This window comes from Nyctereutes procyonoides, unplaced genomic scaffold (assembly GCF_905146905.1).
Source record: "Nyctereutes procyonoides isolate TBG_1078 unplaced genomic scaffold, NYPRO_anot_genome, whole genome shotgun sequence".
NCBI lineage: Eukaryota > Metazoa > Chordata > Mammalia > Carnivora > Canidae > Nyctereutes > Nyctereutes procyonoides.
Window position 1 is genome coordinate 46,238,741 of NW_026575121.1, and position 19,020 is coordinate 46,257,760.

Sequence of the window (19,020 nt, forward strand, 5' to 3'; positions counted from 1 at the left end):
TCATTTACATTCCAGAAGCATTTGTAGAGAAAAAGAAAAGTGGGGCCCCCTCGCATCCTAATTCAGTTAATGTCCAGCAGACCTAGGAAAGCAATGTACTAAAAATATACATGCAAAAACTGTAAGCGCCCTAACAGCATAAAAATAAAATATGGCTACCCACATTCACCCCATCCATTGGATCACGTAATTAACTATTGCCCTTGCGCCCTGGTCCAAGGACTGGTTCCTACTGTTCCCTTTGTTTTCCATCACATGTCTTTTCTAGATTTTTCCAATCAATTGCTGAGACTGTTTGTTTAAAAAAGGTGACTTGCTGTTGTACTGAAAGTTATAAAAACAGTCACATATGCCCTGTGGCATGTGCTGGTTGGCTGATCTAGTAGAAAATCACCTTCTTACCCAACACCCACTACTTTCCACCAAAAACCATACATAATCCAAGTACTGCTCAACATTAACATCTTTGCTGGTGAGTCCAGCAACCTAGACATTTTTTACTTTATGACTTTGGTAGGTATGTATGTTCACAGTTTACCATAATAATACATATGAAGATGGCAGTTTTATTAACTGCTCTGGCATTCACTAAGACACCTTCTGCTTTCCATAATTACCCCCACAGAAGCACTTTTAGTTAATAAGTTCTCTGACTCAGGGCGGAAACTGCACATTAAATGCTGAGACTTAGCTGGAACTTACCATGTGCCATGGTTAGATTCGGTTTTGCATCTAGAGTCTGTGCAGCAGAGGCACTCACTGAAACAGCAGAAAGAGAAAATCTCACACCCTCCTATAAAGAAAGCATCTCAACCTGATGATAATCAACTACTCTGCAAATTACTCAAGATACATAGATATCATAAAGAACGAATGTTTCACACAACAACCACCAGCTAACGTAAACCCATTCTCTGTAACAGCTTTATTTTATTACAAAGCATACAATTCCACATAAAATATACAACTCTAATTACACAATTAGGATAATCAGCACTGTACAACCATAACTGCTATCTAATTTTAGAACATTTTCATCACATGCATGAAAATGCCCATTAGCTGTGACTCCCCACATCCTTTTCCCCATGGCGCCCCTGGGGACCACTGATCTACTTTCTATCTCAATGGATTTGCCTATTCTGGGCATTTCATTTAAATGGACTCATACATTGTGGCCCTTTGTGCCTGGCTTCTTTCACTTAGCATACATTTTTCAAAGTTCATCCATATCGTATGTAGCATGTTAGTAGCATACAGTTTTATGGCCAAATAACATTCCACCGTACAGTCAGACCACATTTTATAGACTTATTCATTAACTGATGGGCATTTGGGTTGTGTTCACTTTTCAGTTGTTATCCTGGTATGAACATTCATGTACAATGAACCAGTTTTAAAAATCCAACCACTGGGCTGGAACACACCACAAGAAGGCATTAACTCAGCCCTAGCCTTTGGAGAAAAGTCTGATTCAGGTGAGACTAAATTCTCTCTACTTTAAAATGTTTAGAAAAGTAGATTCCATAGCCTTCCTTCCAATATTTGGCAATGCTTACCTGAGATTCATCTCTGGATCGTGTGTTTGTTTGTTTGTTAGTGTTCTCTTTTACTAGCTTATTAGTGACAGATCTTTAATTCCACTCCTACTCTGAAAAATAATGGCCATAAACCTCAGCATCTTCCATTGGGACACATTTTCGTCTTTACAATGACTGCTGATGAAAGCGTTCAACTCCTAACTGTGCACAGATTGCTAACAATGCTGGAAATCTAAGACCCCCAAAGCCACTGGTGACCGACATAATCTAGATCAAGGTTAGCAAGAGTATAATCCATGGGACATGTGAGCCCACCACTGGTCTTTGTAAATAAAGTTTTATCGGAACACAAGATTGTTCCAATATTGTGCCAAGTATAATTAAAGTGTGAACAATAGCAATTTAATGCCTTTTACCCTTTCCATCCCTGTATGAAATGTATTTTTTTTTCCCCACAAGATAGAAGCCTGGCTTCTTTCCCTCAGCCCTACTCTTGGGACCAAACTGCCCTTCCCTCCACAGCACCTCTCAACCTCTTCAGCTTCCAGAACAATCAAGAGGCCTCCAGAAATGGGGCGCCTGGGTGTCTCAGTCAGGAAAACATCTAACTTTTGATTTCAGTTTGGGTCATGATCTCAGAGTGTTAGGATAGGCCCTGCATCAGGCTCCTTGCTCAGCAGGGAGTCTGCTTGAAGATTCTCTCTTCCTATCTCTCTGTCCCCCTCCCCCACTCTCTCCCTCTAAATAAATAAATCTTTAAAAAACAAAAGAAGCACCTGAGAAGACTGAGAGAATAAAACCATTAGCATTTTCCAGTCAATTGTGCCAAATCCCCAAACCGGCTCCTCAGTGCCCTTTCCTCACTACAGTCCTGGGCCAGTACGAGTGGTACGTCACTCGGGGGCCCAGCCTCAGCCTGGACCCTTCCCTGGTACTCAGATCCGTGTTCACACGCATGTCCTCTCTTGCCCAGGACTGTCTGCTCCCTAGCTTCCTTCACCCTTACACTTCCCCGAGTGGAATAGTAAAATAATAAAAAATATTTCAACTACTTATTTTTAGGAAAACAATCTGCCCGTTTCTACACTGCACGAATTATGTCTTTGTGGATCATAGCCAAATCCTGATGGCTCCAAGGGACAGACATGCTGAGCCCACCTCAAGCGAGAGGTTGACAGAACATTAGGTCATCTCTGAGTCTCAGTGATGCCAAAATGAGGCGGCCACCAGTCACATCGTCACATGGTGTATTGCCTTGGGAAACCCCCAAGTACAAACTGAGGCAATGCCAAGAATTTACAGCTGTCCCTTGATTAGGTGAACTGAGAAATAATAGGTATGGCTAACCCAAGTCACCACAAAATCACATGGATATTTACAATCTTGGGTTTTGGAGCTAGGTCAAAGCCAAGAATCAAAATAGATCATATGTAATCTCCAAACACATTGGTTTTCAAAGGAAAGCCTCTACAAATAAGTTGTATCTTGGTTTAGCACTTTAAAAATATCTTTAGGATCCTGAGCCTATTATAGACACTTACTAGGTAGAGCTGGGGCAGTTGGCTTAGATTCAGAAGTTTGCCAGGTTAAAGGATTCCCTGAAATAAAAAAAAATACATTAATTAATGACAAAAATCATCAGCTAATGGGTTACATTTTGCCAGCGCTATCCTAATCTCTTCCTTTAGAAAAAATAAAATAAAATTCACCAATATATGGTGACTCACCCAACGGAGTAAAGACATTTAACATAAATCCTTACAAAACTTTTTCCTAAAATTATTATCAGTCAAATATTTATGCTAAGTAATTATACATGTATTGCTAACTACCTGAACTCTCACTGTTTGGAAGAGGAGCTGCAGGGAACCATGGCCCTCCCCAAACCTTTATCTCAAAACACGAAGGAACCCGTATGTAGGTCACTGAGCCTCCCGGGGGCTCCTAGAAACAAGGAGGAAATGCAGCTCATGCACCCATTACCAACCCCCAATTGGTTGCCCCTCAAGTAGACAAGTATCCTTCAATGACCTGAGATGAGCAGGAACCAATACATGGGTTATTTGAAAGGAGTGCAGGCAAAGGAAAACTTTATTCTTTATCGGGAGACCCTGGTGGCACTACCGACTCCAGTCTCCCTTCTAGACTCATTCCGGAGTGAGCAGGAGGTAGGTGGCTATATCGCCGCTACGGTCAGTAGTCTCTGTCTGCCTCTGCTACACTTAGAACAAACCCTTAACCCCCAAATGCCATAGCTGACAATGACGCAGCAAGTACTTTAGAGTAACTGACGTTGGGGTCATTCACGACAGCTCATACCAGTGTGTGCTTAACAGGTGTATTTTATATATGTTCCCCCATTTAATCATCATAAGAAGCCTCTTAATGCCCCACCCCTAGAGCTGCGGAAAGGGAGGCATTCACAGAACTACACAGCGTCAGGCCGGGAGTTGAGCCCAGTCTGTCTCTAGACCTGGTGCGTTTAACTCTATCTCCAACGCATCGCACATCAGCCCAGAGGTATGGTTACTAAGCATGTAACCACACCTAACGATATTCTGATAAAAAAAAATATGTTAAGACCATTTGATGATAGTCTAGGTATTTAAAATTCTTCAACTTTCTGGATTGTGGTAACAGATCACTCAAATTGAAATCACCATAGGAATGCCATGTTAGTGCCTGGAAGCCACCGGGAGCCCCACCTCACCTCCAGCCCTGGGTTCCTGGTCTACCTACCTTTGGGTTCACTGACACTGTTTAATGGTTTACTGGTAAATTCTTTAATCTGCAAAGAAAAAGTTTTGTTTTGTTTTTTTAATGATGCAAGTTTGAAGCCAAATAGGGACATACTGGATAATGGACAGATGCTGTATTTAGTAAATTAACCTTTTCATGAAGTCCTCCACTTCATGAGGACAGATGGACTTTAAAGATATGAAGGCAAAAAAAAAAAGATATGAAGGCAAACATTTTATAAAAGTGGCATTTGGATTGGGCTGCTTCTCAAAGTAAGCACAAAGACAAATTCTTCTCTACCTTCAAATTTATTCTAAATTCTAATCAAATACATTTGCTTGCTCTTTACAGTTTTTATTTTAAATACCTTGAAAAAATTATCTTATTGGATTGACTTTTACAAACAATCACAGGGAAGAAGCTATTTTACCTCCTTTATCTTATCCAACTTATGAATGCTCTAAAATAAAACAGAACGTTCTGAGGTAAATTGCCCTGCTTGAAGAAAACCAGTGCCAATACACAGCCCAAAATACCTGTTGTTTCTGTGTGATAATCAGTTCATTCTGCTCCTGGAGTCTCTGGCCTAGCTCCTCTATCCTTTTCTTATAGAAGATGTTACTTGCGTTTAGATCATCTATCATGGAGTTTCGAAGTTTCTCTATGTGTGACAAAAGCTAGAAAGAAAAAAAAAATTAAGGCACCTGTCTGCAAACAGCATGTTAAAATGTCTCCATTCTGCCATCTGTACCTACACACCCTGTGATCTTTGCTGGCTTTAGGTTATCTATGCCCATCAAGTCACTGACTACATCTTTGGTCGCTGCGTACCAAGGCGTAGGCTATGCAGGTCTGTAGGTCCGGTGACCAAGCACAACCTCTGGCCCTTGGCAGGTTCACAATAAATATTTATGGAGAAAGGATGGTGGAAGAAAGGGAAGAGGGAGGGATGGACGCAGAAAACAGAAAGATCTAAAGGTTCAGGGATTCATCTTCAGAGACTTCATGTCAGGGAAGATCATATACTGGACATCAAAAAAATCCTAGAAGAATGTGTTTTCAATCATTTAGGCAAAGATTCTTAGAACAATTTCACCAGCCGCTTAGGCAGAGGGGAGAGACACCTTGGTCACTGGAGCAAGGACATTCCGGGCCTGCAGCCTGGAAAGGGAGGTGAAGTGCAAACCAAGCCAAGGGGGTGGCGAGTGTGCCTCCAGGGGTGCGGAGAGCTCCAGAAGCAGCACTTCCCAACTTGTTTGGTGTTTTGTAACACTCACTCATCAAGCACTTCATCTTGTTGTATCCACACCACAACCTTATGGATGCATGTTTCCCATGTATGGAGGGGGGAATCTCAGGTCTTGAGAGGTAAAGTAGATGGTCTTGAACTCAGAGGGAGGGAATGAGCCCAGACTCGAACTTTCATTATCTGGCTGCAAAGTTACTGCTCTCAGATTTAGTGACTACATCATGAAGCATCTTAGTAAACAGTATTTGAAAACAATCAAGTAGCCTGTCCCAGGCTAAAAGAAATTTATTTCTTAAGAAATAAATCACCAAAGGGGGCGTCTGGGTGGCTAAGTCAGTTAAGTGTCTGTCTTCGGCTCAGGTCATGATCCCAGGATCCTAGGATTGAGGCCCATGTCCAGTTCCCTGTTCAGCGGGAAGTCTGCTTCTCCCTCTCTCTCTGTCGCTCCACCTGCTAGTGCTCTCTCACATACACATGTGCTCTCTCTCAAATAAATAAATAGAGATCTTAAAAAAAAAAAAAAGAAATCACCAAATCAAAAAGTCATACAACATATCTGTTAGAGTGGCCAAAATCCAGGGCACTGACAACACCAGATGCTGGTGTGGATGGAGAGCAGCAAAAACTCATCCGTCACTGGTGGGAATGCAAAATAGTACAGTCACTGGAAGACAGGCAGTTCTTACAAAATGAAACATACCTTTACCCTATGATCCAGCAGTAAGAGTCCCGGGCATTTACCCAAAGGAGCTGAAAACTTACATCCACATGAAATCCTACCCACATTTACAGCAACTCTATTTGTAATTGCCGAAACTTGGAAGCAACCGGGACGTCCTTCAGTAGGTAAAGGGATAAATAAACTGTGGTCCATCCAGACAATGGAATATTATTCAATGCTAAAAAGAAATGAGCTACGAAGCCATGAAAACACTTAGAGGAATCTTAAATACATGTTGCTGAGTGAAAGAAGCCAACCTGAAAAGGCTATATCCTATGATTCCAATTATAGCACATTCTCGAAATGGCAAAACTATGGAGACAGTGAAAAAATCAGGGATTGAGCATGGGATGAATTGGCAGAGTGCAGAGGATTTTTCGGGCAGTGAAACTATTCTGTTGATGCTATAGTGGTGGCTACACCACTCTACATGTTCTAAATGGTCTTTTTACATTTGTCAAAATCTAAAGACTGTACAATACCAAGAGTAAACCCTAATGTAAAGTATGGACTTTGGGGGACCATGATGTGTTATGTAGGCCTAGCAAATGCAACAAATGTACCATTATGGTGCAGGATGTTGATAATAGGCGAGGCTGTGTGTATAGAGCGAACAGGGAGTATAAGGGAACTCTCTGCACTTTCTGCTCAGTGTTGCTATGAACCTAAAAAAAAAAAAAACCTATTTACATTTAAAACAAAACGGCAACAGGGTCATCCTACTCCTATGCAACAGGGTCTTCCTACTCTTATGCTCTGTGCACGCAGGAGGCTAGACAAGCACTGGGTTGAGCCAGGTTGAAAAGTTTTCCTGGGGCCACCAGGTGGCCCAGTCCATTAAGCATCTGTCTTCGGCTCAGGTCATGATCTTGGGGTCCTGGGTTCGAGCCCCACATCAGGCTCTCCGCTCAGCAAGGAGTCTGCAGCTCCCTCTCCCTCTGCCTCTACTCCCTGCTCGTGTTCTCTTGCTCTCAAATAAATAAATAAATAAATAAATAAATAAATAAATAAATAAAGTTTTTTTTAAAAAGAAAAGGTTCCCTGAGTGAAGATTAAAAAGAGCCTTTCATATTCTAGGGGATGCTAAGAATCTCCTCCAGGAGAACACTATCAAGAACCTTCCCTACATTTTTGTGGACCATGGAAAGAATGCCCCAAAGCAGGTTGGGAAACAGAGCTGGAAAATCAAAGGAAAAGCCAGTGAAAATGCCCAGGGTTCCAGGCAGAGGTTTGGGATCAGCAATATGTGGCGTCAATCCAGACCCCCCAGAAGAAAGAGGACACAGGAAAAACTAAGGGAGGTTAACACTTGGGTAATGGGATTGAGAAGTGACCAGAAAAGCACAGGAAAGAGTTCACTGAGTGAGGAACATGATAGTTTAAGCAAGAAAAAGCCAGAAATTATTTCTGAAAGTCTGTGGCCCTCGAACCCATTCTTGTAACCTCCTGTCATTTCAAGTACTATGTTTTTTCTCTCTTTCAGAGCACAGAACCCCATCATTTCCCTTTGTATGTGACCACCGTACAACCTCCCAAGTTCCATGGAGTCTTCAGTCAGGTCAAAAGGGCATGCCATCATTTATCTGTGACTCCCTTTTGAACTCCTACCGATGATATTTAAAAAAAAAGAAGAAGAAAAAGACTGCCAAGAACCCAGGTAAAGCAATAAAAACTTGGCAATCATAACTTCCCTTAAACAGAGAAACACAATATGTGTATTGTAGGACCAGTAGGCAGCAATCATGTGGAATAATTAATAGTTAGGTCTCAGGCAGAGATTACTAAACCTGATTGAATCCTTCCCTCTGTTAGGGTTTGAGAGAAGTTAAGGAAGAAGAAAGCAGCTTCTGAACTAGCAAAACCGAATGACAGTGGAGCAGCGTAGCCTAGCGGTGGCACAAAAACCCCACACTCCCAATACATGGGGTGATGCCCCTCACTCAGAGTCGGGGAAGGCCTCTCCTCCTTCCTCCAAAACCACCATCAGGCATTCTTTCTATCATAACTTGCAGTGGCCACATGTACACATCTGCAAATCGCATTCTATTCCTGCCAGACAGCCACTGAACTGACAGTTCCTACACCTGCCTGGAACACAAAAGGTTTTAAAGAAGCAAGGACTAAACGTCATCCCCATTGGTAAGGAAGCCCAAATTCTGTCCCTAGATACCAAGACCATAAAATGCCTCAAAGGATAAGAGTAGAACTTCAAATTCTAAGAGAAGTGGTTCGAACCACAGATCCAAAGCAGAAATCATCTGGGGTTTGGGTGCTTCCCCCCCTACAATAGGCATACCCCAGGATGAATCAGAATCTCAGGCAGTGGAGCTGTGCATACATATTTTGGGAAAGAGCCTCTGGTCATTCTGAAGTGTGTCCTTAGTAAGGAACTTCCACCTTGGTCTCGAAGGGAAGCTGGAACGTTTTCCCGGAAAAGCAATTGTGCTACACTGTCATTGCCTATTCTCCTCCGGAGCTGGCTCAGTGCCTAAAGCATGACAAATAGGCAAGGCAACAAGGTTGACAAGCAAGACCCTGAGTTTCAGAGGGCCCGGGGTTCAAATACCGTGCTCAAACCAACAGATGACTCTTTCTAAACCCAACAATCAGCGTTTCTTCATCCATAAAGACAAGGTTGAACGATCCCCTTTCCACATTCATTCCGCAAATATTTAGCTAACACCAATCACATTTTAGGTACTTTAGTCGACACTGGGAATGCGACAAAGCCCTAAACAGACATAGGCCCTCCCACATGGGGCTAGCGATCCACTTGGAGAGACACACCATCCATGAGTGAATGAGTATGACTACTGGAGACAGTGATCGGAGTTACACATGTGAAGTGGTGGGAACTGTGAGGGAGGGGGCTACCTGCTTAGATGGTGTCAGGTGACTTGGAGGCCAAGGCCAGAGGGGGCCGTGGCAGCAGAGTTCTACAGGGCCCTCAAGTATGCACCCCCAGAGCGCACGCCCTGATTAATCCCGTTCCGTTGGCGGGGTTATGAACTGAGCGTTTGTGCACCTCTCCACCAAATTCATATGTTGAAGCCCTAATCCCCCATGTGATGGTATTAGGAGGTGGGGCTTTTGGGAGGTGATTAGGTTTGGATGAATTAGGGTAGGGTCCTCATGATGGGATTAGTGCTCTTATAAGAAACCAGAAGAGCTCTCTTTCCTTCTCTCCCTGCCCTGCAAAGACACAGAGAGAAGGCAGCCATCAGCGACAGGGCTCTTAGCAGGGAGTGAATTGGGCGGCACCCTTGACCCTGCCAAGTCCCAGTCTCTGGAACTGTGAGAAATAAATGTCTGTTGTTTAAAGCCACCCAGTCTATGGTACTTTGTTACAGCAGCAAGAGCAGAGTAAGGCATGGACTGGGTGGAATCTAAGATGTGCCTCTTCTGTTTTGTTTTTTAAAGATTTTATTTATTTATTTATCTGAGAGAAAGAGAGAGAGAGCACAAGCAGGGGGAGCGGCAGAGGGAGAGGGAGAGGGAGAAGCAAACTCCCTGCTGAGCCAGGAGCCCGAGATCATGACCAGAGCTGAAGGCAGGTGCTCAGCCAACTGAGAGCCACCCAGGTGTCCCCTAAGATGTGCTTCTAACTAACACAATACAGCAAGTGTGAAAGGACCTGACAGATTGCAATTAAAGTCACTAAGTTGCTGACTCTGAATCAAGGAAAGGAAAGCTCATCCTGCATGGGCCTATCTTATTCAGGCCAGCCTCTCCCCTGCAGGCCTAAAGAAGTCAATAGCCGAATAGTGAGTTGTGGAGCTGAGGGTCCTGATTCTACAGTCAACCCTAAGGAACCACATATTGCCAATAACCTGAACACGGTGGACCCCAGATGAGAACACAGCCCATGTGACACCCTGAATGCAGCTGTGAGATGCTGAGCACAGAACCCAGCCAGGCTGTGCCTGCCCTCTTAACCCATGGGTGCCGTGGTATGACAAATTGCTGGTAATCTGCTACACGGCACAGAACGCTAATACAGAGGGGAAGGAGCCAGCCATGCAAAGAGCAAATGGAAGGACACCCCAGCAGCAAAAACTCTGTGTGGGAAGAGAAAGAGGCTGGCATGTTCTCTAAGTGACTAGAAGGCTACTGTAGTCAGAAAGAGTTGGTTCCGAGAGAGGATCGGGATGAGGCTGCAGTGGTGGCCAACAGCCAGATGGTCTCATCTGCTCTTTGGAGAGCAAACTGGGAAAGGGATAGGTTGGAACCAAGAGACGGGTTACGAGGTCCTTTAGAAACAGTGGGGGTTCAGCGGGGAAGGGAGGCACAATGGAAATGTGCAGAGGGATATGGATGTGAGGCACGTGAAGGGCCCTGCTGATGGCGGGACCGATTCTTGAGGGAGAGATAGGGCTAAAGCGTGCATCTCACTCTCTGACCAGGATGCCACTGAACAAAGGGGAAACACATCTTCTGAGATATGTTACACTCAGGAAGCACATGGAGATATCAGGTACAAAGCTGGCTATCTCCTCTGCAGCTCAGAGGGTGGTTAAAGCTGCAGAAATCAACATGGGCCTTACACCCACACACAGCCACTACCTCACTGTATACACTTTCTGTTCCATCCCCGTAGCTCCAGACTCTGAGAAATGCACTGTTGTTCGTCAGCTACCCAGTCTATACCATATGTTTTTATAGCAGCCGGAAGGGCTCAAATACAGGGGAAAACAAAGAGCTACAAAATATATACAAAGTGAAAAAAGAAACAGAAGTTTTCCTCTCTTAAAATCACATATAAAAGTACTTTAGCTTTCCTACACCAGCATGATAGCATTTTCACACTTAAATTTGTGATGCACTTAAATCTGCGACGCACTCAGCTGAAAAGCCAAATTATCATCAAGTTGTTTTCATTAAAATGACTTTTTAAAAGATTTTATTTATTTATTCACTAGAGACACATAGAGAGAGGCAGAGACACAGGGAGAGGGAGAAGCAGGCTTCTTACAGGTAGCCTGGTGCAGGACTAGATCCTGGGACCCAGGATCATGCCCTGAGCCAAAGGCAGATGCTTAACCGCGGAGCCACCCAGGCGTCCCTCATTAAAGTGATTTTAACATGAGCAATCTTTGCCTTAAAGACTGTTTAGACCACCACTCTGCTGTGTGAAAAAGTTAGAAACGAGGTGTTTGACGATGAAGGTGTCACTACATAACTTATGAAACATCCATAAGATCATTCTACAGCTGTTAAAAAATCATGATTTTGAAGAATATTTTAAAACAGGAGAATGTTTATGACACGTTAAGCTAAAAGCATATACAGTTATAAAGCACAATTCAAAATTTGTAGGACTACATGTATGGATTTCCATACTGGGGAAATGCAACATTTATGGCATAAAAAACAGACCAAAAAAATTACAAGGAAGTAGTAACAGTGGTTATCAAATTATTATTATTATTTTTAAAGATTTTATTTATTTATTCGAGAGAGAGAGAGAGAGAGAGAGAGAGAGAGAGAGAGGCAGAGACACAGGCAGAGGGAGAAGCAGGCTCCATGCAGGAAGCCCGATGTGGGACTCGATCCCGGGACTCTAGGATCACACCCTGGGCTGAAGGCAGGCACTAAACCGCTGAGCCACCCAGGGAACCCTGGTTATCAAATTATAAGTAATTTTAATTTTTGTCACACTTGTCTCCACACATTTTGTTAAGTGGACAAATAATATCTTTGTCGTAGAGGAAAAAATATATATATTCTTCTGGGGCTCCTGGGTGGCTCAGTTTGTTAAGCGTCTGCCTTCAGCTCAGGTCATGATCTCTGGTCCTGGGATCGAGCCCCACATCGGGCTCCCTACTGAGTGGGGAGTCTGCTCCTCCCTCTTCTTCTGCTCCTCCCCACAGCTCATGCTTATGCTCTCTCTCTCTCAAATAAATGAATGAAATCTTTAATATATATATATATATATATATATATATATATATATATATATATATTCTCTTTAAAAAATGACCCACTGACAGGTCATTGGCATCTTAGTCTTACCCGACCCTTCTCTTTCTTATGTTCTTGATGAAGAACTTGAACTCGGGCGGTCCACTTGCTTTCCTACAAAACCATAAAATAAGAGTCATTTATGTATAACGGTCACTATAAAATCTACTTGAAACAGAAGCTTCCTTTTAATGGGTACCTATGCAACCCAACTACCTTCTTGGTAAAATATTAGCAGGCATTTTTTTTATTTTTTTATTTTATTTTATTTTTTTTAATTTTTATTTATTTATGATAGTCACAGAGAGAGAGAGAGGCAGAGACACAGGCAGAGGGAGAAGCAGGCTCCATGCACCGGGAGCCTGATGTGGGATTCGATCCCGGGTCTCCAGGATCGCGCCCCGGGCCAAAGGCAGGCGCCAAACCGCTGCGCCACCCAGGGATCCCAGCAGGCATTTTTTTTAGACGATAAAGACTCAAACATGTTTGAACACATTTGCATTTGGTTTTAATCTTAACCTCTACAGCAAGGGGTCATCACACATTTTCTGCAAAGGGGCTAATAGTAAATACTACTTAGGCTCCAGGGGCCCCAGGACACAGTCACTCCTATTAGCAGCAGGAGAACATCCGTAGATAGTACAAAAATGAACAGGCATGGCTGTGTTCCAATAAAATACTATTTTTAAAAATATAAATTGGTTAATGTGCCAATTTAAGGAGCTGAAAGGCAATACTGAGGTTTCTAAGACCTTGGGTTCTGAACCAACAACACAGGTCATGGGAAGGAAATAAGAAATCTAGGTGGGATCTTGGGATTTCATAACTGGGCCCTTCAGTTCCTGAAGGATAAGCTTTTGGAGAGCACTGTCAACAGTTCAGTACAGACACAATTCCTGGTCCCCTACCATGGGCCAGGGACCTTGCTGGGCTGCCGTGGCCGGTTGGGGGGGCACTTAGGGGACGAGCTCTGCCCTGCACAGGAGGAAAGAGAAGCTGACAATACAGAGTTTCCCTATAATGTGTATGTGAGCAGTTCTTGCTTGGGGGCACTAGAGAAATGCAAGGCCTTGGAGAACTCTCTAGAGCTGAAGAGCTATTGCCCCAGCTGAAGGAGTAGGCCACAGGGGCAAAAGCAGAATGCAGAAAGCTGTGTTCTGGGAACCATGAGCTGTTGGTGCAGCTGGAACCATCAAGGTAAAGCCAAGAATGGTGGGGGTTGGGCACAGGGCCCAGATCCTCAGGGACTCTGGTTACTGGTTAAGGATTCTAGACTTGGGGGTACCCTGGGTGGCTCAGTGGTTCAGTGTCTGCCTTTGGCTCAGGTCATGATCCCAGGGTCCTGGGATTGAGTCCTGCATCCGGCTCCCCTTAGGGAGCCTGCTTCTCCCTCTGCCTATGTCTCTGCCTCTCTCTCTCTCTGTCTCTCATGAATAAATAAATTTAAAAATCTTAAAAAAAAAAAAAAGGATTGCAGACTTGGTTCTGTGCAGAATAGGGAGCCATGGGAGGGTAAGACAGGACAGTGACATGGTCAGCCTGGCTGCGAGGTAGAAAGTAGACTGGGGGGAGGGAGGCAAGACATGGACCACAAAATAAGCATCAGGGACAGTCGTCCTAATTTCAAAAACACGCGTACTTTTTGAAATGTTATTGTTTTTTAAAATATTTATTTAAAAGATTTTATTTATTTATTTATTTATGAGAGATACAGAGAGAGAGGCAGAGACATAGGCAGAGGGAGAAGCAGGCTCCCTGTGGGGAGCCTGATGCAGGACTCGATCCCAGGATCCAGGGATCATACCCTGAGCCAAAGGCAGACATTCAACCACTGAGCCACACAGGTACCCTTGTTATTGTTTTCTTTAAACAAAATTTTGAATTCATAAACTTTGATCTCTATTTGTTTCCTGGTAAAAAAACAATGTTCTCCTAACTAGTATGACAAAAATTGCCAAAATGACAGCTGTGCTGATTACAGAGGGCCACTATCATTAGGTTTGATAAATGACAAAGACCTTCAGGACACCAGTGTAGCCATATATCTAAGCTCTGGAAATAAAGTTAGTTCTTCCATATGCCTTTCTGTGCCTTTTGAAAGTGGGACCTACACCTGAAATATGAAAAATAAGCTCTAAGGTAATCCCAAGCAATTCAAGTTGATACTAGGTTAGCAAAAACATGAAACAATTTTGCCAACTGTTCTATATCTATATCTCTTAGTCAATCAACAAGCATCTAATGAACACCTATTATTATGTATTAAGACATAAGAAGAAAAGAATTAGCTCCTTGGTCAGCGAAAGAGACAAACCCTTTCTCTGTAGGTAATGCTTGCTGCAAACTGCTTCACTAATTAAAACCAGGCCCCTGGGGTGCCTGGGTGGCTCAGTGGGTTAAGCAGCTGCCTGCAGCTCAGGTCATGATCTTGGGAATCTTGGGATTGAGCCTCGAATTGGTCTTCCTGCTCAGCGGGGTGTATGCTTCTCCCTCTCACTCTGCTGCTCCCCCTGCTTGTGCGCACACACACTCTCTCTCTCTGATAAATAAAATCTTAAAAATATAATAAATAAATAAATAAATAAATAAATAAATAAATAAATAAGGCCCCTTCCTTCAGTGATTGCCTGCTGGTACATACCTGACTATCGAGGAGTTGCATCACATTTTGGAAATCCTGGGGATACTGAGGACGCTCTTCTTTAAATTCATGTGCATCCTTTAACGTGCCTATGTTGGACTTGATCTGCATGTTGGACTTCTGGATTTCTGACAGTTGCTAGAAAAGAAGATGCAAACCCACTGGTACAGATGTTTATATTTTTATTTATTTTTTAAAGAATTCATTTATTTGAGAGAAAGAGCAGGAGGAAGGGGCAAAGGCAGAGAGAGAAGCAGACTCCCTGCTGAACGGGGAGTCCGACGACCTGGGACTCAATCCTAGGACCTCGGATCATGACCTGAGCCGAAGGCAGATGATTAACTGAGCCACCAGGGCGCTCCCAGATATTTACACTTTAATAAGATGAAACAGAGAATAAAGTTGGAAACACTATAGCCATTTTTAAATCAGACTCTCCTTCTAGATGCTACTTGCACTTCTCCACTTCTCTCACCTAATGGTTTTCCAATTTTCTTCCTCCTGCTTTCCAGTTTCTTCCAGTAGAATATGCATGCAGGGTGAAAAAGGGAAAGGAAAACCTGACTTTCTAACCTTATACAATGGGTCTTACATTTTCCAATGGGCACATAGCAGTTGTCAGAAACAGAGGGATGGGGTGCAGCTGACTCTTGTGAGAATTTAGTGCCAAGGCCAGCACCTATCCAGTAACTGTGTCCCAAAATACATTAGGGCCATGGTGTTTTAACTCTACCTTTTGCTTATTATGTTATTCGCAAAGTTACCAGCAGTGAAAACCCTCAGAAGGAAATATGTTAACTGAAAAAACAAAAGGGTGAGGAGCATAGTTTGCCTGCCTAAGTCTGGGATGAACACAGCAACTGCTTTCAAAGAGTAGAGTATGAAAAGGGGAGAGGGGGTGACTTTTCAGTGTAGAAACCTAACAAACACTACCTCAGCCAAGTGATCAAGGTCAGCACCAACAATCATAAATCCAGGGGCATCTGGGTGGCTCAGCTGGTTAGGAGTCTGCCTTCAGCTCAGGTTCTGATCCCAGGGTCCTGGGATCGAGTCCTGCATCTGGATCCCTGCTTGGCAGGGAGCCTGCTTCTCCCTCTGCCCCTCCCTCGTGTTCTTGCTCTCTCTCTCAAATAAATAAATAAAATCTTTAAAATATATATATATATATATATATATATATATATATATATATATATATTAAGAAATTTAAAAGAAAAAACAATCATAAATCATGAAGACAGTATTACCCCTAATATGACATGATGAAAACTGTATTTTATCTCTGAGGATTTTGTCCCCCAAACCCATAAACCCAGTCTAAGCACGAGAAGACTACCAGATAAATTCCAGTAGACAGGGATCCTACTGACAAGTACTCCTCAAAATTGTCCAGGTCACTGAAAACGAGTTGGAGAAACTGTCTCAGACAAGAGCCTGAGACGGACAACTAAATATAATGTATCCTGGACAGGATCCTGGAGCAGAAAAGTGACATTAGCTAAAAGCTAAAGATGTTGGACTAGAGTATGGAGTTTAATACTAATTAATATATCAGTATTGGCTCATCAACTCAACAAATGTACCTTATTCATTTAGGATGTCAGTAATATGGAAAACTGTACAGGGGTAAGAGAGGGGGGTTTCTTTTTTTTAATTTTTATTTATTTATGATAGTCACACAGAGAGAGAGAGAGAGGCAGAGACACAGGCAGAGGGAGAAGCAGGCTCCATGCATCAGGAGCCGGATGTGGGATTCGATCCCGGGTCTCCAGGATCGCGCCCTGGGCCAAAGGCAGGCGCCAAACCGCTGTGCCACCCAGGGATCCCGAGAGGGGGATTTCTATGACATTTTCTGTGCTCAATTTTTCTGTAAATCTAACTATTCTAAAAAATGAAGTCGGGGCGCCTGGGTGGCTCAATCGTTTAAGTGTCTGCCTTTGGTTTGGGTCATGATCTCCAGGTCCCAGGATTGAGCCCCAAGTCAGGCTCCTTGCTCAATGGGGAATCTGCTTCTCTCTCTCTCTCTCTCTCTCTCTTGCTCCCTCTCTCTCCCTCTGCCTCTCTCCACTGCTTGTTCTCTCTCTCTCTCTCTCTTTCAAATAAATTGATAAAATGTTTTTTAAAAAATGAAGTCTAGGGAATCCCTGGGTGGCTCAGCGGTATAGCGCCTGCCTTTGGCCAAGGGCGTGATCCTGGAGTCCCGGGATCAAGTCCCACATCGGGCTCCCTGCGTGGAGCCTGCTTCTCTCTCTGCCTGCGTCTCTGCCTCTCTGTGTCTTTCATGAATAAATAAAATCTTCAAAAAATGAAGTCTATTATAAATAATTTAAAAAACCATCTATAGCTAAAAAGGGCAAACAATCCACATGTGATCACCTGAGAAACGGACAAGTGAAACACGACATGCAGGCAATGGGACATCAGGTGGCAATGACAAAGGCGTGAGAGAGTGGGACTTATACATTCCCACAACATGGATACAACTTGAAAACACTAGACTAACTGGGAGCAGCTGCTCACCAAACATCACAAATTGTATGACTCAATTCGTATGAAATGTCCACAACAGGCAGATCCACAGAGGCAGGAAGTAGATCTGTGCTTGCCAGTAGCTCGAGGGAGAGAGTGCCAGTGGGCACAGGATTTCTTCCCTGGGTGATGAAATGCTCGGAAATGACTGTGAGGATGGTTGCACAACTCTGTAAACATACTAAAAACCATTGATTTTTTTTTTTTTTTTTTTTTTAGGTGGGAGAGGGCCAGAGACAGACTCTTAAGAGGGCCGCATGCCCAGTGCGGAGCCTTAAGTGGGGTGCAATTTTTATGTGTCGTGAAATATTCTTAGGACTTTTTTCAATCATTTAGGAATATTAAAACCTTTCTTAGCTCGCTGGCCATACAAAAAGAAGTAGTATGCCAGATTCAGTTCACAGGGTGTGGTTTGCCAAACCCTGTCCAAAAGTTCAAGGCGTTTTAGAGAAGGCTCTTAGCCATATTCCAAAAATATCCCTCCATTCTAGTTTACAGAGCTTGTCCCCTAGAGGGAGCTCAAGGATCTTGCGTCTTTTCCCCAAGAGTGACTCCGGACTGAACTGCCCATCCAGCTCAAGTAATTCTTATCTGGAAGACAATGGCCAGTGTCACAGAGCTTAAGGTTCCAGCCCAGCGAGGCATGTCTCTGTCAATGCATGTGACCAGGGCAGTATGGATCAAGGTTTCTCCCACAGGGGATGGTGGCTCAGTTAGCCACATCCAGCTTGTTCAGTCCTCTTCATCAGCCAGGCCTGGGGTCAGGAAGGGAATTGGTAAAAGGTTCTACTTCTGTCTTTCTGGATTGTCCACTCGGTGAACTGTGTCAACCTTTCCAGAAAGTTCCTTTGGAACTTTGAAAGCTTCAAAACTCAGGGAGAGGTTTATGGTTTATGAGTATCAAGTTCTAACCAGCTAAGGAAAGAGAGACCCTCTAGTATGATCTGAGCAAAGGTACCAAACATAACAACTGCTCTTTTTTTTTTTTAAGATTTTTTTTTTTTTTTTAAGTAATCTCTATACCCAATGTGGGGCTCGAGCTCACAACCCTGAGATCAAGGGTCCCATGTTCCACAACTGAGCTAGCCAGGTGCCCCTCAAATGTACCAAGTGTTCTGGACACACATTTGGGGACAAAGCTCCCATTCTCAAAGATGCGACTTTTGCTGACTTGCTCTGTCTTCTGTATGTCTTGTGCTCCTTCAGGACTCTCAGAAGGAGGGGTGTCTGGGCACAATAAAGTAATTTCTAGATCCACTAGCCATCATGCCATTCTAACACCACCTCTCAAGGCAACAACCCTACCAATACTATGAAGACCTCTTGGCTTAATACTCACATATTCTAATGCCGAATTCTTGGAAGTCAATTCTTTAAACTCTTTCATAAACATTTCCTTGACTTTTTCCATTTCACTAACTAGTTTCTCCTTTTCTTCTTCTTTCCATCTATCAAATAGCTTCAGAAATTCTTCCTCTTTTGTTTTCTGCATTTCATATTCCTGAAATTATTTTAATGCATGGGTTTAAAAGTTCTCATATGAAGCAAACATGCAAAATTTTAAATAAATGGACACAGTTTTGCCCTCCAATGTGGCAGCTAGTATTTCTTGTATCAGTTAGGTTTGCAATCACACTTC

General features: G+C 43.3%; 1 protein-coding gene across 5 annotated transcripts in view; it reads right to left on the reverse strand.

The window, feature by feature from the left end:
- DZIP1 (DAZ interacting zinc finger protein 1) overlaps nt 1-19,020 on the reverse strand; it is a 55,492-nt gene that overhangs the window by 19,732 nt on the left and 16,740 nt on the right. For all 5 annotated transcript variants that reach the window (XM_055335939.1, XM_055335936.1, XM_055335940.1 and 2 more), the window contains 7 exons: nt 18,721-18,882; nt 14,853-14,990; nt 12,263-12,325; nt 4,817-4,957; nt 4,281-4,329; nt 3,083-3,139; nt 703-759 (listed from right to left, as the gene is read on the reverse strand). In XM_055335939.1, the coding sequence (XP_055191914.1) occupies nt 703-759; nt 3,083-3,139; nt 4,281-4,329; nt 4,817-4,957; nt 12,263-12,325; nt 14,853-14,990; nt 18,721-18,882 (667 nt within the window). The remainder of the gene's footprint in view (nt 1-702; nt 760-3,082; nt 3,140-4,280; nt 4,330-4,816; nt 4,958-12,262; nt 12,326-14,852; nt 14,991-18,720; nt 18,883-19,020) is intronic.